General features: G+C 43.9%; 1 protein-coding gene across 1 annotated transcript in view; it reads right to left on the bottom strand.

Moving 5' to 3' along the window:
• The window catches only part of LOC125288217 (low-density lipoprotein receptor-related protein 1B-like), a 271541-nt gene that overhangs the window by 95167 nt on the left and 158322 nt on the right, over positions 1–18052 (bottom strand). The window contains 10 exon segments of the mRNA XM_048234393.1: positions 1788–1975; positions 2608–2748; positions 4393–4515; positions 5280–5408; positions 5949–6068; positions 14484–14606; positions 15522–15671; positions 15831–15944; positions 17140–17259; positions 17515–17643. Of these exon segments, the coding sequence (XP_048090350.1) occupies positions 1788–1975; positions 2608–2748; positions 4393–4515; positions 5280–5408; positions 5949–6068; positions 14484–14606; positions 15522–15671; positions 15831–15944; positions 17140–17259; positions 17515–17643 (1337 nt within the window).

Genomic DNA, 18052 nt, shown 5'->3' with positions numbered 1-18052 from the left:
GTTTGTGTGTGTGTGTGTGTGTGTGTATGCGTGACCCAGGGGCAGATTTGCTGATCCCACCTCTGCTCTCATGCCGCCTGGTATTTTCTCAGACGGGAGGAATGTAATTGGCATTTACGGGGCTGCAGTGGGTGTTTGTTTGAGCGGCGCGCTGAAACAGGGCACTTCGCCTCTAATGAACTCTTAAGCGAACACACGCTAAACACGCTAATCCCCAACCAAAGCAAACACACTCCCGCCTCTAACCCTGTAGGCTCGGCTTTCTTGTGAAAGCGATCAGGGTGACTTTGTGTCTGGAGGGATCAGTGGGACATTGGGGGCTGTGGGTTTTGTGCATTAGTGTGTGTGTGTGTGTGTGTGTTTGTGAGAAAGAGAGAGATGGGAATGTATTTATGTGTGTGTATGTGTGTATGTGTGTATGTGTGTGTGTGTGTGTGTGTGTGTGTGAGAGAGAGAGAGAGAGAGAGAGAGAGAGAGAGAGAGAGAGAGAGAGAGAGAGAGAAAGCAGGCGATACAGAGAAGGTGAGACGGATAAAGTATTAATTTTGTTTACAAAAGCATGTGAAAGTGTACAGTATCCCACAGGTAGCCCTGAGTCATGGATAGCACTGAAGCAGAGGGTATGTGTGTGTGTGCACGTGCATGTGTTTGTGTGGTTGTCTGTGTGTATGTGTGCACACACACACGTCTGCTTTCAGTGGTTAAATTGGGCCGGGGCTCTCCGGGGCTCAGCCCCAGCACATAAGCCTGCTCGTTTGTGTCCAGATGTGCCTGCTTGCAGTCAGTTGCCTACTGGAAATAGGCCTACAGTATGCCGCATACAATTTGATTAAAGTGATGCTTTTTGAAAACATGATATTTCTGACAATAAATTAAAGATTTTTTAAAAATGACATGTCTATTTTGTCTCAGGGGAGTCGTATTCTTGTTCAGCTGCTTAATTTCGTTGACCATCACGCACCACTCGCGCATGCATTCTGAAAGCAAGTGCACAACAGCAGATAAGCTACCACAAAAAGGCAACCAGAACGACAGAATCCTCATCCAATGAATTTATCCCCTTGAATGAATTGCTAAAATATTAAAGTGATTTTAAACTAGTTTGTTCCCTGGCAGGCCATTTATTTTAATTAGCCTAATTTCACAGACCTGTTGCAGGGACATTTTCCTACACTTTTTCTGTAAACAACTGCTGGCCCGAATACAATGGCATGAATTATGATCATCAGCTTTGCAGAATGACAAAACAAAGAGGTCTATATAGGTAGGCTTAGGCTTTAGGTTTTTTGATGAATGTTCCTGGGAGATCCTTAGTTGTGCGGGATGTGGATACGCGAAGGTTCGAGAAGACCTACTGAAAAAAAATCTCACAAGCTGTGGGCCGCCGCTGCTGCTGCATTTTTTCAACGTTCAATTTATTCATGAAATCGTTCAATATTACACAACAATAAAAATAGTTTGTGTAATGTTTTAATTGAAACATGCTTCGCGCACAAATGATAGTTGGGGCAAAGAGAATGGACATCTCAACATAAGGATACATTAGAAGATGATGATTGGCGCACTGTTCTTAGCAGATATGCATGGTGGGTACTACGGAATACAAATCTAGCGGACCCCCTACTTATATGCTGTCTCTTCTGTATGATTTACTGTTGAAGCATCTCACTTTTCTTGACCTTTTTCACAACATGTGGCACATGTTTGGCACATTGCATGGGTCACTTCTTATATCATAACCCCCCCACATAAACAAATCCCAATTTAACCCCTGTGTGCTTTCACACCTTGTATCCCACAGGTAGGTCCAGGCAGTCCTGCGAGCAGCCGCTGACGCGCCGGTTGAGACACTCATTGACGTTGCAGTTCCTCTCATCTGAGCGGTCGCCACAGTCGTCACGGAGATTGCACACGCTGGCCAGTGGTACGCAACGGCCGTTTCCACACATGAAGAATGAACCGTTGCACAAACTTTCTAAAGCACGGAGCAGAGGGCCGCACTATCAGAGTTCATGGCAGGACAGGGAAAACATGCACACATACACACTCCTGACACAGGGAAAACATGCACACATACACACTCCTGACACAGGGAAAACATGCACATATACACACTCCTGACACAGGGAAAAGGGAAAACATGCACACATACACACTCCTGACACAGGGAAAACATGCACACATACACACTCCTGACACAGTCAAGGCCAAGCAACATAGACTTTAGCCAAGACAGACTATATACTTTCATGGTTAACTGTTTTTTAATGATCTATTTTCACAGGTGGTAAAATATATTTCCTTCTCGTTACATTTTCTTTCCATCCATTTTTTTATATATATCTCCCTGTCACACACACATACACAGATGATTCACCCACATATGCACACACACACACACACACACAGATGGACTTGCACTTGCACACACACACACACACTCACCCTAACATATGCATGGACTGGCACACACACACACACACACAAAGAGAGAGAGAGAGAGAGAGAGAGAGAGAGAGAGAGAGAGAGAGAGAGAGAGAGAGAGAGAGAGAGAGAGAGAGGTGTGCAGTGGAGCTGACTGAGGTGTGTGTGGGGCTGTGGGCTTGCCTGCGGCGGAGCACTTGGGGTTGTGTGGCAGCTCGTCGGAGTGGTCTGGGCAGTCTGAGACACCGTCACACTCCCACTGGGTGCTGAGCAAACATCGGCCGTCGGCACACTGGAACTCGCCCAGTCTGCAGGAACGATACTCTACACACACACACACATACACGGAAAGGTGGAATAGGAGATAAGATGAGGAGGGAAGGAGAAGAGGAGGGGAAGAGTGCAGGACAGGGGGATAGAGAGAGGCAGGAAAGAGAGAAAGATGAGGAGGAGGAGGAGGAGGAGGAGGAGGAGGACGGGAACGACAGAGGCAGAATGAGGACACAGGAGACATTTGAGGTGAAGAAAAAGAACCAGAGGAGAGAAACATCACATGAGGACATGAGCACATTCACTTCCCACACAGCCTCTCCTACAGCAAGGCTACACCTGGCACGCACCTGAAGCATTCCGTTAGCGTTAGCGTATGCTACAGCAATTAGCTCACACTATAATCAATAGCATTAAATGGTAAATGGACAGCATTTATATAGCATTTATATAGCACTTCTTTATATAGCACTTCTTTACTCCTCCCAGCACATTCACTTCCCACACAACCTCTCTTACAGCCAGGCTACTACGGGCGCGAAGCTGAAGCATTCCGTTAGCGTTAGCTTATGCTGCAACAATTAGCTCCCACTATAATCAATAGTGTTAAATGGTAAATAGACAGCATTTATATAGCGCTTCTTTATTCATCCCAGCACTCAAAGCACTTTACACAGTAATGCCTCACATTCACCCATTCACTGACACCTTGATACAATGATGGCAGAGGCTGCCATGCACATGATCTCAATCAGTACACTGGGAGTTTGGGGTTCAGTGTCTCGCTCAAGGACACTTCGACGGGGTCGGGAGGAGACATCTCAAAAACTGATCGACTCCTCTACCTCGTGAGCCACCACGTCCTGATGTAGAAATAGCTATACCAGACGTGAGCATATGGCCTACGTCCATAAACCATTAGACCAGTCTTTTCCACTCTGTGCACGAAAAGTTTAATTTGCCCGCCCGGCTGTTGTGCTCACATCTTTTATGCCAAACTAATCTTTAGATAAACTATAGAGATTCCCTAGACTTGTCACAGACCCGTCATCACAATATTATTATTATCATCATCAGGCAAATGACTAGTCATAAGACTTATCATCACAATACCAATCTTCAAAAATCATCTTGTAAACTAGAGGCATTTACTAGCAATTACATGATTTTTCAAACTATTAGTTAAACTACAGGGCTTTCACTTGACTTTCATATTGTTATCATTCTTCAAAAAATGATGTTTAACCATTCACAAGAATTTTCACAGAGCCTTCATCATTTTATCATTCATGAAAAACCATCAGGTGAAGAACAGACCATCCTTAGATTGGTCACAACCCCTTTCATCACAATCTCCTTCTCCACAAATCATGAAGTAAACGACATGTAAGGCTCCACCATTGGGCTTTCACGGCTGTACTACCAGCGTGGGCCACAGCGCCATATGTTCTGAGTAACAGCCTGCTGGCATTCAGCACTAAAGGCTGACAGCTTGATGTAGAGCCGGTAGATTACAGTTGCATCACCTCAGTGCTCAGAAAAAAAAATGTAATACATTCATCTGAGCTGTCAAGCATGAACGATGAGGGCGGCAAACTGCCTTAAACTCTGGAAATGTGTGTCAGTGCTGTTATCAGCGCGGGAGCTGTTATCGGGGCTTGTTACGGTGTGTGTGTGACAGGAGAGGAGAGGACTTGCCACATTGTGGGTGTTCGTCAGAGCCATCGCCACAGTCGTCGTCATGGTCGCAGACGTACTGTCTAGGGATGCACTTCTGGTTGCGACAGCGGAAGGTGCCTTCTCTGCATGTGGTGTTAGGAGCTTAAGGAAGAGAGTGAGAATAAAAGACAGAGAGAGAGAGAGAGAGAGAGAGAGAGAGAGAGAGAGTGAGGGGGGATGGAGAGAGACAGAGAGAGATATAGAGAGAGCGCAGGAGATCCAGAGAAGGTGAGACGGATAAAGTATTAATTTTGTGGAAAAGCATGTGAAAAAGTGTACAGTATCCCACAAACTGCATCACCAAACCCACAGGTAGCCCTGAGTCATGGATAGCACTGAAGCAGAGGGCCTTGAGGGCTAGTTCTCAGGAGAACACTGGACATAGTGAAGACAGAGGGAAGGGCATCATAGCTATGCATTTGGGTCAACTCTGATGTGGTTCCCAATCTGTGGCTGGGTTTCACTTCCAACTAATTTGGATATTTTTTTAATTGCTTTTATTTTTTATTTTATTCAAATTTTTTGGCTGAAATAAATTTGAGTGTGTGCAAATATCCATCTGCAAAGCTCTGCACTCTCTGAATCAAGAGACGTTGGGAAGAGATGTGGGATAAAAATGTACGGTTGTCAGGGCAACTGTAATGGTAAATTCTCAACAAATTTGATTTAATGCCAATTAACCCACTTCAATCTACTTAACTTGCATTAAACCCTACACAAATTGGGAGTAATTACTTTGTCCAGCATCCACATACAGTATAGTATGTTCAACGACCTCAGATCATTTGTGTGTGGTCGCGTACATTTTGGGATTACTCAAGCAAAAGAAGTTGTTTGCACATGTAAGTAAGCATCTGATCCTTTACCACAGCCAGCGGCTGCCAGCTCATCGCTGCCGTCGGGACAGTCTCTCTCCCCGTCACAGAGCCAGCGCTTGGGCACGCAGGCGTAGGAGCCGGGGCAGCTGAAGAGACCGGAGCCACACGTCACTGACCCTGGGGTAGGGAAGAGGACATGGAGGAGGTGGAGACGGAGGTGGAGAGAGGGATAGAGAGATGGACAGAGAGAAGAGGGTGGTGAGATGGATGGAAAGACAGAGACAAAGACAGAGAGATAGAGAGGGGTTAGGAAAAAAATAGCGACAGGGAGGTGAAGAGGAAGGGATAGAGAGAGAGGGGGTAGATAGAAAGAGAGCGGAGAAAGCGTGGGTGAGTGAGGTAGGTCAGCTGATCAACTCAAGAGACCTCTATTGAATTCCTGTGGGAGACCACAAGTAATAATCTGCCCCAGGCTGACCTTTAATGCAGCAAAGGAAATCGATGACTTAAATGTTTGTCTGTGTTTGTCCAGGGCACTGGGCTATCCCAGATAGCCCCCAGTGAAGATAAATAGATGATTATTGCTGAGCCATCAACATCTCTTAGCACTGACAGTCACTTGCTCTGACTTTTTTTCGTAGTTGTTGTTGTGTTTGGTTTAGGAGAGTCAGGCGTGAATAATCGCCTGCATGGCATGCAAAATTCACACTGATTTACCACAAATCCCTTCGCTCTCGTCCAAGCCGTCTCCACAGTCATCCTCTCCGTCACAAAGCCACTGCTTGGCAATGCACTTGTGCTTGGAGCACGCAAACTGATTCCACAAACACGAGGAGTCTGCAGGGGAGAGAGAATGAGAGAGAAAGAGAGAGAGAGAGAGAAAGAAGAGAAGGAGTAAGAGAGAGAAAGAGAGATTTAACATGACAATGAGCCACTGACAGAAAAAAGAAGCTACACGCAAGAGACACACACACTGTGCTGAAACACTGTAAAGCAGTATGCCTTCAATAGTTTATGGCAGCGCAAGCTTCATCCACTGCTGAGCTGCTGGGGAAGAAAATAAACGTTATTTTAATGGTCAGAGAGCACAGAGACTGAGAACTCATCCTGGGTTTCTGTATTCACCACACAAAGCAGCCCATCATGGACAACCCACAAGGCAAATGGAGACACAAAATTATCCTTTTTTCTTTTTCTTTGTGCAGTTCTGCCCTTTAGCTGATAAATGTGCAGCATGGAGACAGAGCTGTATTAGGTTGCATTTTTTGGGTCATAATTCTTCTGCATTACAGATGCAGTGGAACAACAGATACAGTAAATGCCATTTGGAGGCTGGTGGTGCTGCCGTAAGCGCTTCCTACGAGTCGGGCGTGTCGGGTGATTTGCTTCTTTCACTTGTTTGTTTTTCTATTTGTACTGGCCATTGATCGTGTGGCAACACGGCTCTCTATGGCTCTTCCCCTCATGGGGTGATGGCGGTCATTCTCATTCCCTGTGGGCCAAAGGCTGAGTCCAGAAAAGTGGTGTGAAACCAAAACAACTGGACATTTCTCTGGACGTTGGCCAGAAATCATCCAAAGTAAACAGAACAACAAATCGAGGACGAGGAACATGGTCCCTGCCACGGAGAAAAAATATTTTGACAAAACAGAAATAAAACAATGAATCATAAAAGTATGAACAATAAAACTAAAGCAACCAAAATCCAACTGAGTCACTGGCCACCACAAGGTCACACACACAAAGAAACACACACACACACACACACACACACACGCGCACGCACGCACGCACGCACTCACAAACACAAACACAAACACAAACACAAACACATACACATACACATACACAACTGGACTGTTGAAAAGAGACGGTATCCATCCCACATGGGAGGGTACTGCCCTCCTTTCAAGGAACATAGACCGTCACCTAATCGAGGCTAGTTCCTGACGAACCAGAGATCCAGGAAGCAGAGATAATGTCTTACACAGATCTCTGCCGTCCTAACAGTCACCCAGGTACACAGGGCATACAAGGCCAAATAGAGAGGGTGTCTGTACCAAGACTGTCAACTCTTACTCGAATTATTCGTAGCAATCTTATTATGATAAAAACTTCTTCGGTTAAGCAAACTCCTCCAAAAACGCAACTTACACTTGCTTTACTTAATATTCGATCACTGTCAAATAAAACTGCCCTGGTTAATGAAATTATTACTGACAATCATATAGATGTTATGTGCCTTACTGAAACCTGGCTTAAACCAGATGAATACATTCCATTAAATGAGTCTACACCTCCCTCCCATTTGAATTATCATGTACCACGCCACACTGGCAGGGGAGGTGGAGTAGCTACAATCTATCAATCTAGTCTTCTCACATCTCCCAAGCTCACACACAAGTTTAAATCTTTTGAAGTCCTCAATTTTTTGACGCCAGACTGGAAAACTAATCAGCCTGTAACTGTGGTCACACACCCCTGGCCCCTACACTGAATTCTTAGAGGAATTTTCTGATTTCCTTTTCACTTTAACTACCCAAACAGAAAAAAATACTTATATTGGGTGATTTTAATATTCATATGGATAATGTGAACGATTGTCTCTCACAACAATTGCATTTCAATCCCTAATTGACCATGTCGGGTTCTGCCAAAATGTTAATTCACCCACGCACCGGGATAACCATACTATTGATCTAGTCTTGTCATACGGCATAAGCATAGAGCAGTTAACAATCTTGCCACAACACCCGACCTTAACTGACCACCATCTAACTACTTTTACAATGACATTACAACATGCAGTACCTAATTTAGCTGAATACTACAGCCGCGGCTTATCTGAAAAAAACTAATGCAGACTTTCTAGAAAAAATTTCGCTCACTTCCACAATCTCTTCATCAAAATCTACAACTAGTTTACTAGATCCTATTCCTACCCATCTCCTGAAGACTGCTCTCCCTTTCTTGGACAATGCTTTGCTCCAGATTATCAATAACTCACTGCTATCAGGCCATGTACCACAGTCGTTTGAGTTATCTGTTATTAGTGTTGCACGGTGTATCGATACTAAAAAGGTATTACGATGCCTTCACGCAAAAAACGATACGATTTCCGACGTTTTTAGAATCGATACTTTATTAAAATAATATCGTTCTGTGTCTGTGTGAACTGCTGCTCTCACTGCTCGTTGCACGCATCTAGGCAAGTGGGCGTGTCAAGCAGGCAGCTCTGAGTGAGTGAGTGCGCAGCAACATCAACATAGTTCTTTGCCGACAGTCCTCGGCCTTGTGGATAAAACAAAAGGTGATGTGAAATCTGGAACTATTTTGGATACATCGCGAATAGTGAAGGCAAGCCATCAGGTACACAGAGGCCCGTTTGTAAAATATGTTTCAAAGTCATTTAAAAGCAATATGCTACGCATGGAACTTGGCTAAACACCTCGCAGACATATCCCAACATTTTTAAAGAGTTCAAAGAACGACAGGTTAACGAATATGCTATAGAAAACACAACTACATGGTTAGTGCCAGTGCCACAGTCTTCTGTGTTCTTCTCTGAAAGTGAAACGAGTATGGTTCTCTGGGATAAAGCGAACCTTCCTTCATCAATGAATTTTGACGAGACATAACGAGCTGTAATCATTTTGACGAGACATAACGAGCTGTAATCATAGGGTGCTAAAGTGATGAAAGCGCAATGTTCACACCAGAATAACATTACCAACACTACCAAACAATCTATTTCATGTTCGGTCAGTACTACTGGTAATATTTGTCATGGCATGTAGACTGCAATTTGCTCAATAATTATTGCCCAGATGTAGGATAGGCCGATAGGCTACCCGAAATGCTCTAATTAAAGCCCACAGCATATTACCATCATAATAGCGGCTTATTGTTACGTGGTAGCAAATCATGTTATCAAAGAAATAGACGTAATGTAATGCACACAGATATATTGCAACAGGTAATGGTGTAGGCCTATCTGACGAAGACCTGAGTGGTTGGAACGTCGTACTTGTACACTGGGCGCAAAGAAGACTATCCTCACATTTTTCCCTTTGCAACTGTCAAAGAAATCCAATGAACACGGGAAGGCCTAGGGTAGCCTATACTGTACATCAGATGGCCTAAAGATTAGGCATAGCATTCAGTGATTTGCATGCAGTAATTTCAACACTGACCTTGATCTAGCCTAGTTTGGCTATTTAAAGCTACTGCCAAAACACAACACAAGAAATGAACTATAACAAACAATAAAGGACTTAATCACACAAAGTAGGCCTCCTATTTTACTGACTATAAAAAATAATAATTATGTAGGAAGTTTAGAACCTAGAATTGACCTGCACACTACGAAAGTGCACCGAATTCAACACAAATGACTCAATACACTTGGAGGAGGTATGAGTTCTTTCTTTTCCAGATATCTTAGGATTTCGCCGCAGTATCGCTTCAGTGTCGAGCATCGTGATATTTATGGCAGGTATCGTATCGAAGTCATAATTTTGGTATTGTGACAACACTATCTGTTATAAGCCATCCCTCAAAAAGCCTACCCTTGACCCTAACAACCTGGCCAACTATAGGCCTATATCTAAGAAAAAATTGTGTTGAAACAAATTGGTACCTTCTTGCATATGAATAAAATCCAATAATTATATTAGTCTGGTTTCAGAGCTCACCACAGTACTGAATCAGCCTTAGTTAAAGTTTTTAATGACCTCCTCATCGCTGCCGATAATGGACATATATCAATATTGGTCCTCCTGGACCTTAGTGCTGCCTTTGACACCATAGACCACAATATACTACTTCACAGGCTTGAACATTGGATAGGCATTAAAGACTCAGCACTCGCTTGGTTTAGATCATACCTTTCTAACCGCAGACAATTTGTACAAGTTCACAATAAACCGTCTACCCAGACTATGGTAAAATATGGAGTGCCTCAAGGCTCAGTACTAGGGCCCCTGTTATTTTCTCTCTATATGCTTCCTCTAGGCTCAGGAATTAGGAAACATGGCATTACATTTCATTCTTATGCAGACGATACACAACTATACCTTTCCATAAAACCTGACGAATTGACTCCGTTAGCCAAACTTGACACATGTATAGACATGTAACATGTAAGAGACATAAAGACATGGATGACAAATAATTTCCTGCTTTTGAACTCCGATAAAACAGAAGTCATGGTTTTAGGTCCTAAAAAGATGAGGGATATCCTATCCTCATCACAGGCTACATTTACTGATCTTCGACTATCCTCATCCACAAGTGTTAAAAAAAACTAGGAGTTACAATTGACCAAGACCTATCACTAAGTAATCACATAAAACAGATTACCAAAACTTCATTTTATCATTTAAGGAACATTTCAAAGATAAGGAAGTCTTTATCCTTACCAGACGCTGAGAAATTAATCCATGCTTTTGTCACCTCAAGGATTGATTATTGCAATGCTCTATACGCTGGCTGCAATAACACCTGTCTAAAGAGCTTACAGCTTATACAAAATGCAGCTGCTCGCACACTCACTAGAACTAAAAAATATGAACATATTTCCCCTATCCTGGCATCTCTACACTGGCTGCCTGTTAAAAGTCGCATTGACTTCAAAATATTACTTCTAACATACAAAGCCATTAATGGCCAGGCACCAGAATATATTAAAGATCTCCTAGTCCCATATAACCCACCTAGACCGCTACGATCACAGAATACTGGCCTTCTTGTAATTCCAAGAATCTCAAAAACTACAGTAGGAGGTAGAGCTTTCAGCTATCGCGCACCTCTCCTCTGGAATAATCTTCCTTCCTCAATTCGACTAGCAGACACCCTCCCTATTTTTAAGTCTAGACTTAAAACATACCTCTTTACTGCCTCCCATAGTTAGGTATGGTGCGGTGTGGAACTTCACCCACCTCAGGGATTTTTGGAATGGACCAACCTGCTGAGTCCTCGTGTGACTGGCACCCCAGTCACGCGTGCGATGGTGGTCACTGACCATACCTGCGCTGGTGCCGACTACCCCTCACCATGCCTTAGTTATGCTGCTATAGCATAGTGCCGTCATGGACTTTTCATGTGTCATGCCGTACAACCCCCCCCTCTCCCCTTCTCTCTCTCTCTCTCAACTCTCCCTCTCTTGCCTATTCTCACTATGATATACTGTAACAATATATAGTACCACTGATTACTTATTGACATTAACCATTTTGATTTTCAGTAATACTAACCCACTCTACATCTCTCATTCTTTCCCCTAACTATACCTCACTTGTGAGGTATATCATCACCAGTCATCAACCATCCATGTGTTGGCCCTCCTCTCACCCATCTCACCTGAAGTCCCATCCTCGACTGCCCAATTACTGTCACCCTATCTGGATTCCTGGCCCGTACAGCCTAGTGACCCATCACCTGCCTACGACAATTCTGCCCAGATTCCTGGCCCGTCTGCCGACCCACCACATGTCCCTTGACTCCCTTCCCCTGGATAAATCCAACGCTGGACTATTTGAACTTTCTGTCACTAAATCAGGATTAATGAATTATCAAACCAGATACGTAATCACCCCACCTCTTGTAACTTTCAGCTCAAGTGCTTTTTAACACCATATCTTATTCTCTACACCTGACTATCATATGCATTTGTCATGTATACAGACCTTACTGTCCTGTATTGACCCTAGGCAGATGGGTCAGGCCCTTGAGTCGTGGATCTGCTCGAGGTTTCTTCCTATATGCATCTCCAATTCTAGGGAGTTTTTCCTCGCCCCTGTTACCCATGGGCCTCTCTCTTTCTTTTCTTTTCTTCCTTTCTTTCATTTTTCTCTGATTGCCTACATTCTGTAAAGCGCCATGATACATGTGTAATGTTTTGCCGCTCTATAAGCACAATAAATTGAATTAAATTGAATGCACACACACACACACACACACACACATCCTCCACATGGCCTTATAGCTGTCGACTTTGAAGAGGAGATTGAGGCAATTTTCCTCTCAGGGTCTAACCAGAGTGGAAAAACAAATGATCAGACTCGGCGGGGAGACCAACTGCTCATACGGCACCATGCACAGCTTCTTAGAAAGCTCCGGAAAAAAGACAATGGGCAGATAGGTACCAGGAAATGGACCAACACACGGGGGGGCCCTCACAAACCGATTCCATGCATCTGACAGTGTGAGTGGGAAGGTCTCTTTCTGAGAGATCAGTAGGAGAGTAATAGGAAAAGGCCGGAGGCTCCTGCAGTTCGGCTTAAAGGCCTTCTTTTTTTTTTTGACAGGCTACCTGCCGACAACTCTGGACTACTAGAGTCTTTCAGTTTCGTTTCCACTCTTTGACACTACTGTTTGATAGCTGTATTCGGACAATTGTGTGCAAGTCCGTGTGACAAAGTCTTGCGGGAATCGGAATACCTCTGCCACTCAGCAGGACAGACGGCTGTTTACTTTGCCCTGACACTCCCGGATATCCCACTTTTTACACAGCCGTCACACCACAGCCCACCACAAGTTACACACTAGAGTTTACATAGTTCCAAAGCTCAGATAGACCAGTATAGTAAAACTAACCTTCCATTGACCACAATACAGCACAATGCATTGAGTAAGAAACACAAACCACACTGATTTGTTTGTAAATACACACAATTAGTGTTAGTAGTTAGGATTAGATGAGACAGTAGTGTGCAAGTGTCAAAGGCACTGATGTTACTGTACACACTAACTCAAGTTTGATTGCAGTGATGTCTATGCAGTGGAAAGCCACATTCCTCTACGTCCAGATGGAACCTCCTGTAATAGCCCAGTTGGATTTCACAAGGCCTTTCTCATGGAATACCTGATGTTGGATTCTCCTCCAGGTTTTAAACTGCATAGACTCTGATTTTGGGCTGCTTAGTACATTCTCCTTTATCGACCGTTTCCTGTTATTATCATCCAATTTCAAAGTCTCCTGAAATGTGATTTTTTTTCGCAGACAAATTTACATTTTCAACTCCTCATGATGTAGTGTCCTAAAAAGCTACTCTAAATCATTCAACTTTAACTTAAAATAAATAAATAAAAAAAAATTGTGCTAATCACCGCAGCCAATCACGATCATGACATTTCCTTGGGTGTGTGTAGCTGTCAACAAACGAGACAGATGGACTTCACACGTTCGGTCTCTCATGCATTTTGATGAACTCTCCCATTGAAAATGTGGTTAAAAAATGTGTCCTTTTAAATGAAAGCAAACAGAGTGAGAGGAATTTGTGGGCTTGAATGAAATCAGCCCTCGGCCATAAGAGCCCTTTCTATTGAGGCTGGAGGATGCGCGCGCACACACACACACACACACACACACACACACACACACACACATTTTCTTCCATTCCATTCATTACTGAGTGTGGAGTAGGATGCCCTGATGTCGTTATTAATATTAGATGATTAACAATGCTACAGTTACAGCGAAATGGATTTTCAAGTGTCACATTCTGTGATTAACAAGGCTCCCTTCGCAAAATCAGACTTGAATTATTAATGTGCGTGACCGACAGCCTCAACCAGCGTTGCGGTCCTCTGCCGCACAATCATCTATTCATTCACAGGCATAATGTCCTCCACTTCACCATGACAACCGCAATACAGGTCAGCACATTCCATAATTATTCTGTCGATTTCCGACTTCTCCCCTGCGCCTTTATGTAAAGTGAAAGTTCTTGTAATGTATTTAAGAAGTTTCTATTCCCACTTCATCTCACAAGACAGCTTTGTAGTTTGGCAGAAAAAAAATGAGTTTAAAATTCCTTCTGTAGCAAAAAAAAAAGTTAAGCAGGTCTGGGAATAATGGAATGAGGAAACAAGGAAACACTGAAAAGCTTTATACGCATCGACTTTATCAGAGTCGTCCTGCTCTCCTAATATTTATAATGATTAATGGCTACCCTTTGTCACTTTGAAACATTCTGTACTCTATCTCACTGTGTGTGTGTGTGTGTGTGTGTGTGTGTGTGTGTGTGTGTGTTTGTCCTCTGCCTCGGACATCAACAGCCACTGAAAGTGGAGTGGGCTTCCTGGTCAGTTGTGTGTTAAAGTGCATGTGTGTGCGTGTGTGTCCGTGTGTGTGTATGTGTGTGAGTGTTTGTCCTCTGCCTCCTGTGCAGCAGACTCTGAAAGTGGAGTGGGCCTCCTGGTCAGTTTCTGTGTGTGTGTGTGTGTGTGTGTGTGTGTGTCTGGCCTTACCACACTGAAACTCATCCGCTCCATCCTCGCAGTCCTTCTGTCCATCGCACAGCCAGACGCTGGAGATGCAGTTTCCGCTGGGACAGGCAAAGTGTCCGTCTTCACAAGTGTGTCCAACAGACGCTGCGGGATCGGAGAGCACAATAACAGGAGGTTGACTTGAGGGATCGATCACTGGAATATTAACTAGCCCCGATCAATGGGAATCTGACAAAGACGCTGCACAGCGACACATCTCCGGCCAAATTGGAAGGGGAGATTGATTCAGATAAATGCTGGACAAATCGTTGAAAAAGTTGTAACGCAGGCGTGAGGCTACGAGGAAACAACTTGAAAGTGGAATGCACAAACAAATCACATGATCAAAGCGCATTTATATGGAACCACTTCAACCACGCCAGCACTGATCACTAAATTAAAAACTATAAGCTTTCGGTGTTACTACCAAATTACTATCCATTCCAACACATCAAAGACTAAGCCATGCTTTGAGGGAAGATCAATGTAAGACTTAGATGATGAATTTACAAAACCAACTTTGCAAACCAACTTAGCAAAACCTTCTCCTTTTTATGAAATGCATGACCCTTTTCTTATCAAGAAAATGTTCCCATCTGGCCTTCTGGGCTACAAATCCCACCAAATGCAACAGCTGATCACAAGGCTTGGAATGCAGCTGGGATCAAAAGTGATTGCCGAATAGCAGAGAGCTGCCTGTTCTTAGGGAGATGTAATACAGTTCCTACAACTTGGCCAATTTGAAACCCTATTAATCTGGTTGAATCTAAACCCTGAGACCTGATAAGACCTCAGTCTTCCTGTAGCTCGCTACAAATAGCAAGAGAATCTGCTCATGATTCAAAACTTCATCCCTAGGCTTCGATTTTCCGCTCTCAATGTTACATCAATGTGCTTGGAAAACAAAAAACAAAGGTCATAAATATGCAGAAAAGAAACAGAAAAAAAGAGAGAAAAAAGAAGAAAAAAAAAAAAAGAGGCAGAGAGAGGCGTCGTTAAGATGCGAACGCTGACAGTCACCCTGGCAGTGGGCTTCGTCGGCGTAATCCCCGCAGTCGTTGGCTCCGTCGCAGATCCAGGACGGGTGGATGCACAGCGACGTGGAGTTGCAGCTGAGGAACGGCGTCTCCCTCGCGCCCAGCCGGTAGTAATCCACACAGCTCATGTTATCTGCAAACACAGCGGCACCCAAGACATTACAGATCACGCGGGGGAGAGCACGGGTTAGGGAGCAAAGACAATACCAGGGGGGTGGGGTGAGGGGGTGTTCATGGGATGGGGGGCAGATAATGATGCCTTACCGTAGTACGCCACAGGGGTTTATCTTACCGCAGTTCTTTTCGTCAGAGGCGTCGGCGCAGTCGATAATCTGATTGCACCAGGCCGAGTTCGGGACGCATTCCCCGTCCTGACAGCGGGATTCCGAGGCGCCGCATGTGGAATCTATGAGAGAGAGAGAGAAAGAGAGATGTCGGGTCTATGTGTAAGCCAGAAAAACAAATGGCACAATGCCTTTATTCACCTTTTTTCTCCCAAGCATCCAGGGAAATAAAGAGAAAGAAGAACAGCCTGATGCAACAAACATACAAAAGACTGATTACAATGGAGGGACAGATGGTATTGTTGTTAATTGCTGTTTCCCTACACCTCCTATGGGATTGACAGCATGTGACTGTGTAGTCAGAGGCTTTTGTAGCTGCACCCCCTCACTCCACACATGCACATATGCACACTTTCTCTCTCTCTCTCTCTCTCTCTCTCTCTCTCTCTCTCTCTCTCACACACACACACACACACACACACACACGCTACCAGGTTTTGGATTGAATGAGGCCTTGCATGTTTTTTCCAGAGTCCATTGTTATCTTGGCTACAGAAGTTGTTTTGGTTTACCCTAAGCCAGTGTCAAGTTCAGTCAGTTCATATTCAACTTCAAAATGAATTCATTAAATGCGTTCTAGGAAAGTTAACCCTCATGTTATCCTTGGGGTCAATTTGTCCTGTACAAATATTTTGTACATTGATGTTCCTTGGGGTCAGTTTGACCCCAGCTGTATGAAACATAGGATACATGAATATTTGACACATTATGGATATTATTATTTGAATAGTATGAGAACATATTGTTATTATCATTATTACATACACAAGTACATATTACATATAAGTCATTTTGGCAGGACTGTATAAGTCAAAACGGGAAGCAACAGCAAGCCTTTGGGCTGCTGACACTGGATGGGCAATATTGCCAGCCAGGGTTCCAAGGTTCATAAAGGGGTGTGGGGGGGTGGGATTGTTTTGTAGGGCTTTGGATGGTGGTTATTACACTCTTGTTAAGTGCCTGTCACAAAAAAAACTGTGTAACAATATTAATTATAATAATTTTCAGAGGGTTTATTTAGCTGGGGTCAAATTGACCCCAAGGATAAAGAGTGTCGGTAAGATTTGAGGATAACACAAGGGTTAAGTTCATGAAAGGCTTTCTAGGAAAGTTAAGCCTTCATTACCATTTCAAGATGTCACAGACGCTGTCTTAGGCTATTTGAGTACATATACATTCTCTCTCTTTCTGTTTGTGTGTGTGTGTGTGTGTGTGTGTGTGTGTGTGCGCCTCATGTTGGGGTGTCTGTACACTCACTGTTACAGAACACCTCGTCTGAGTTATCCCCACAGTGGTCAACTCCGTCACAGAAGCGGCTGTTGGCCACACAGCGCTGGTTGTAACAGGGTTTGAAACCCTGCCTGCACCTTCGGTTTTCTGTGGATGAGAGAGGGAGAGAGAGAGAGAGAGAGAGAGAGAGAGAGAGAGAGAGAGAGAGAGAGAGAGAGAGAGAGAGAGAGAGATGGAAAGAAAAAGTAGAGCTAGCATAAAACACTGCTGTTCCAGGTGGAGCAGGTGGAAATTAATTTATTTGTTTCACCTTCATCTATTGATCTGGACCCCTGGGCTAAAACATTTCAAGGTCACCGTTGAGATGATCAGATGAATCCTGTTTGAACAGATTCCTCTTACCACAATATTGCATTTTCTCGTCTGACTTGTCCTTGCAGTGTGCAATCCCATCGCAGGTCAGCTGATAGTCAACGCACTCTCCGTTTCCACACTCAAACTCACTGTGGATGTTGCAGGATGAGTTTCTGGCTGTGTGATTATGAAAGGAAAAAAGGGAATGAAAGAGGAGGGGAAGAAAGGGAAGAAGAGGAGGAGGGGAAAATCAGATTTGAAAGCATTACTCCGTAACTTTCCGCTCAGCTCTGCTCAGCTATGGGCCTCTGAGTCTGTCTCTCAGCCTTGGCAGCTGCTACGCATAGCCGATCCTCTCCTCTAGCCCAGCCTCTCTCTCTCTCTCTCTCTCTCTCTCTCTCTTCATCCTCACGACAGACAAACACTACAGCTCAACCAACATCAGACCCCACCCTGACAAGAGACAATTTGCTCCACTCATGCTGAAATATAGATTAAAAAAAAAAAAAAATCAAGGATGTAAAACCAGGCATCTGAAAGGTTTTAGTGGCTTGAAACCAAACACAACCAAATAAATGAATAAATA

Source organism: Alosa alosa, chromosome 23 (genome assembly GCF_017589495.1).
Source record: "Alosa alosa isolate M-15738 ecotype Scorff River chromosome 23, AALO_Geno_1.1, whole genome shotgun sequence".
Classification (NCBI taxonomy): domain Eukaryota; kingdom Metazoa; phylum Chordata; class Actinopteri; order Clupeiformes; family Clupeidae; genus Alosa; species Alosa alosa.
The sequence above is the reverse complement of the archived record's forward strand: the minus strand, read 5'-3'. Positions and strand labels throughout refer to the sequence as shown.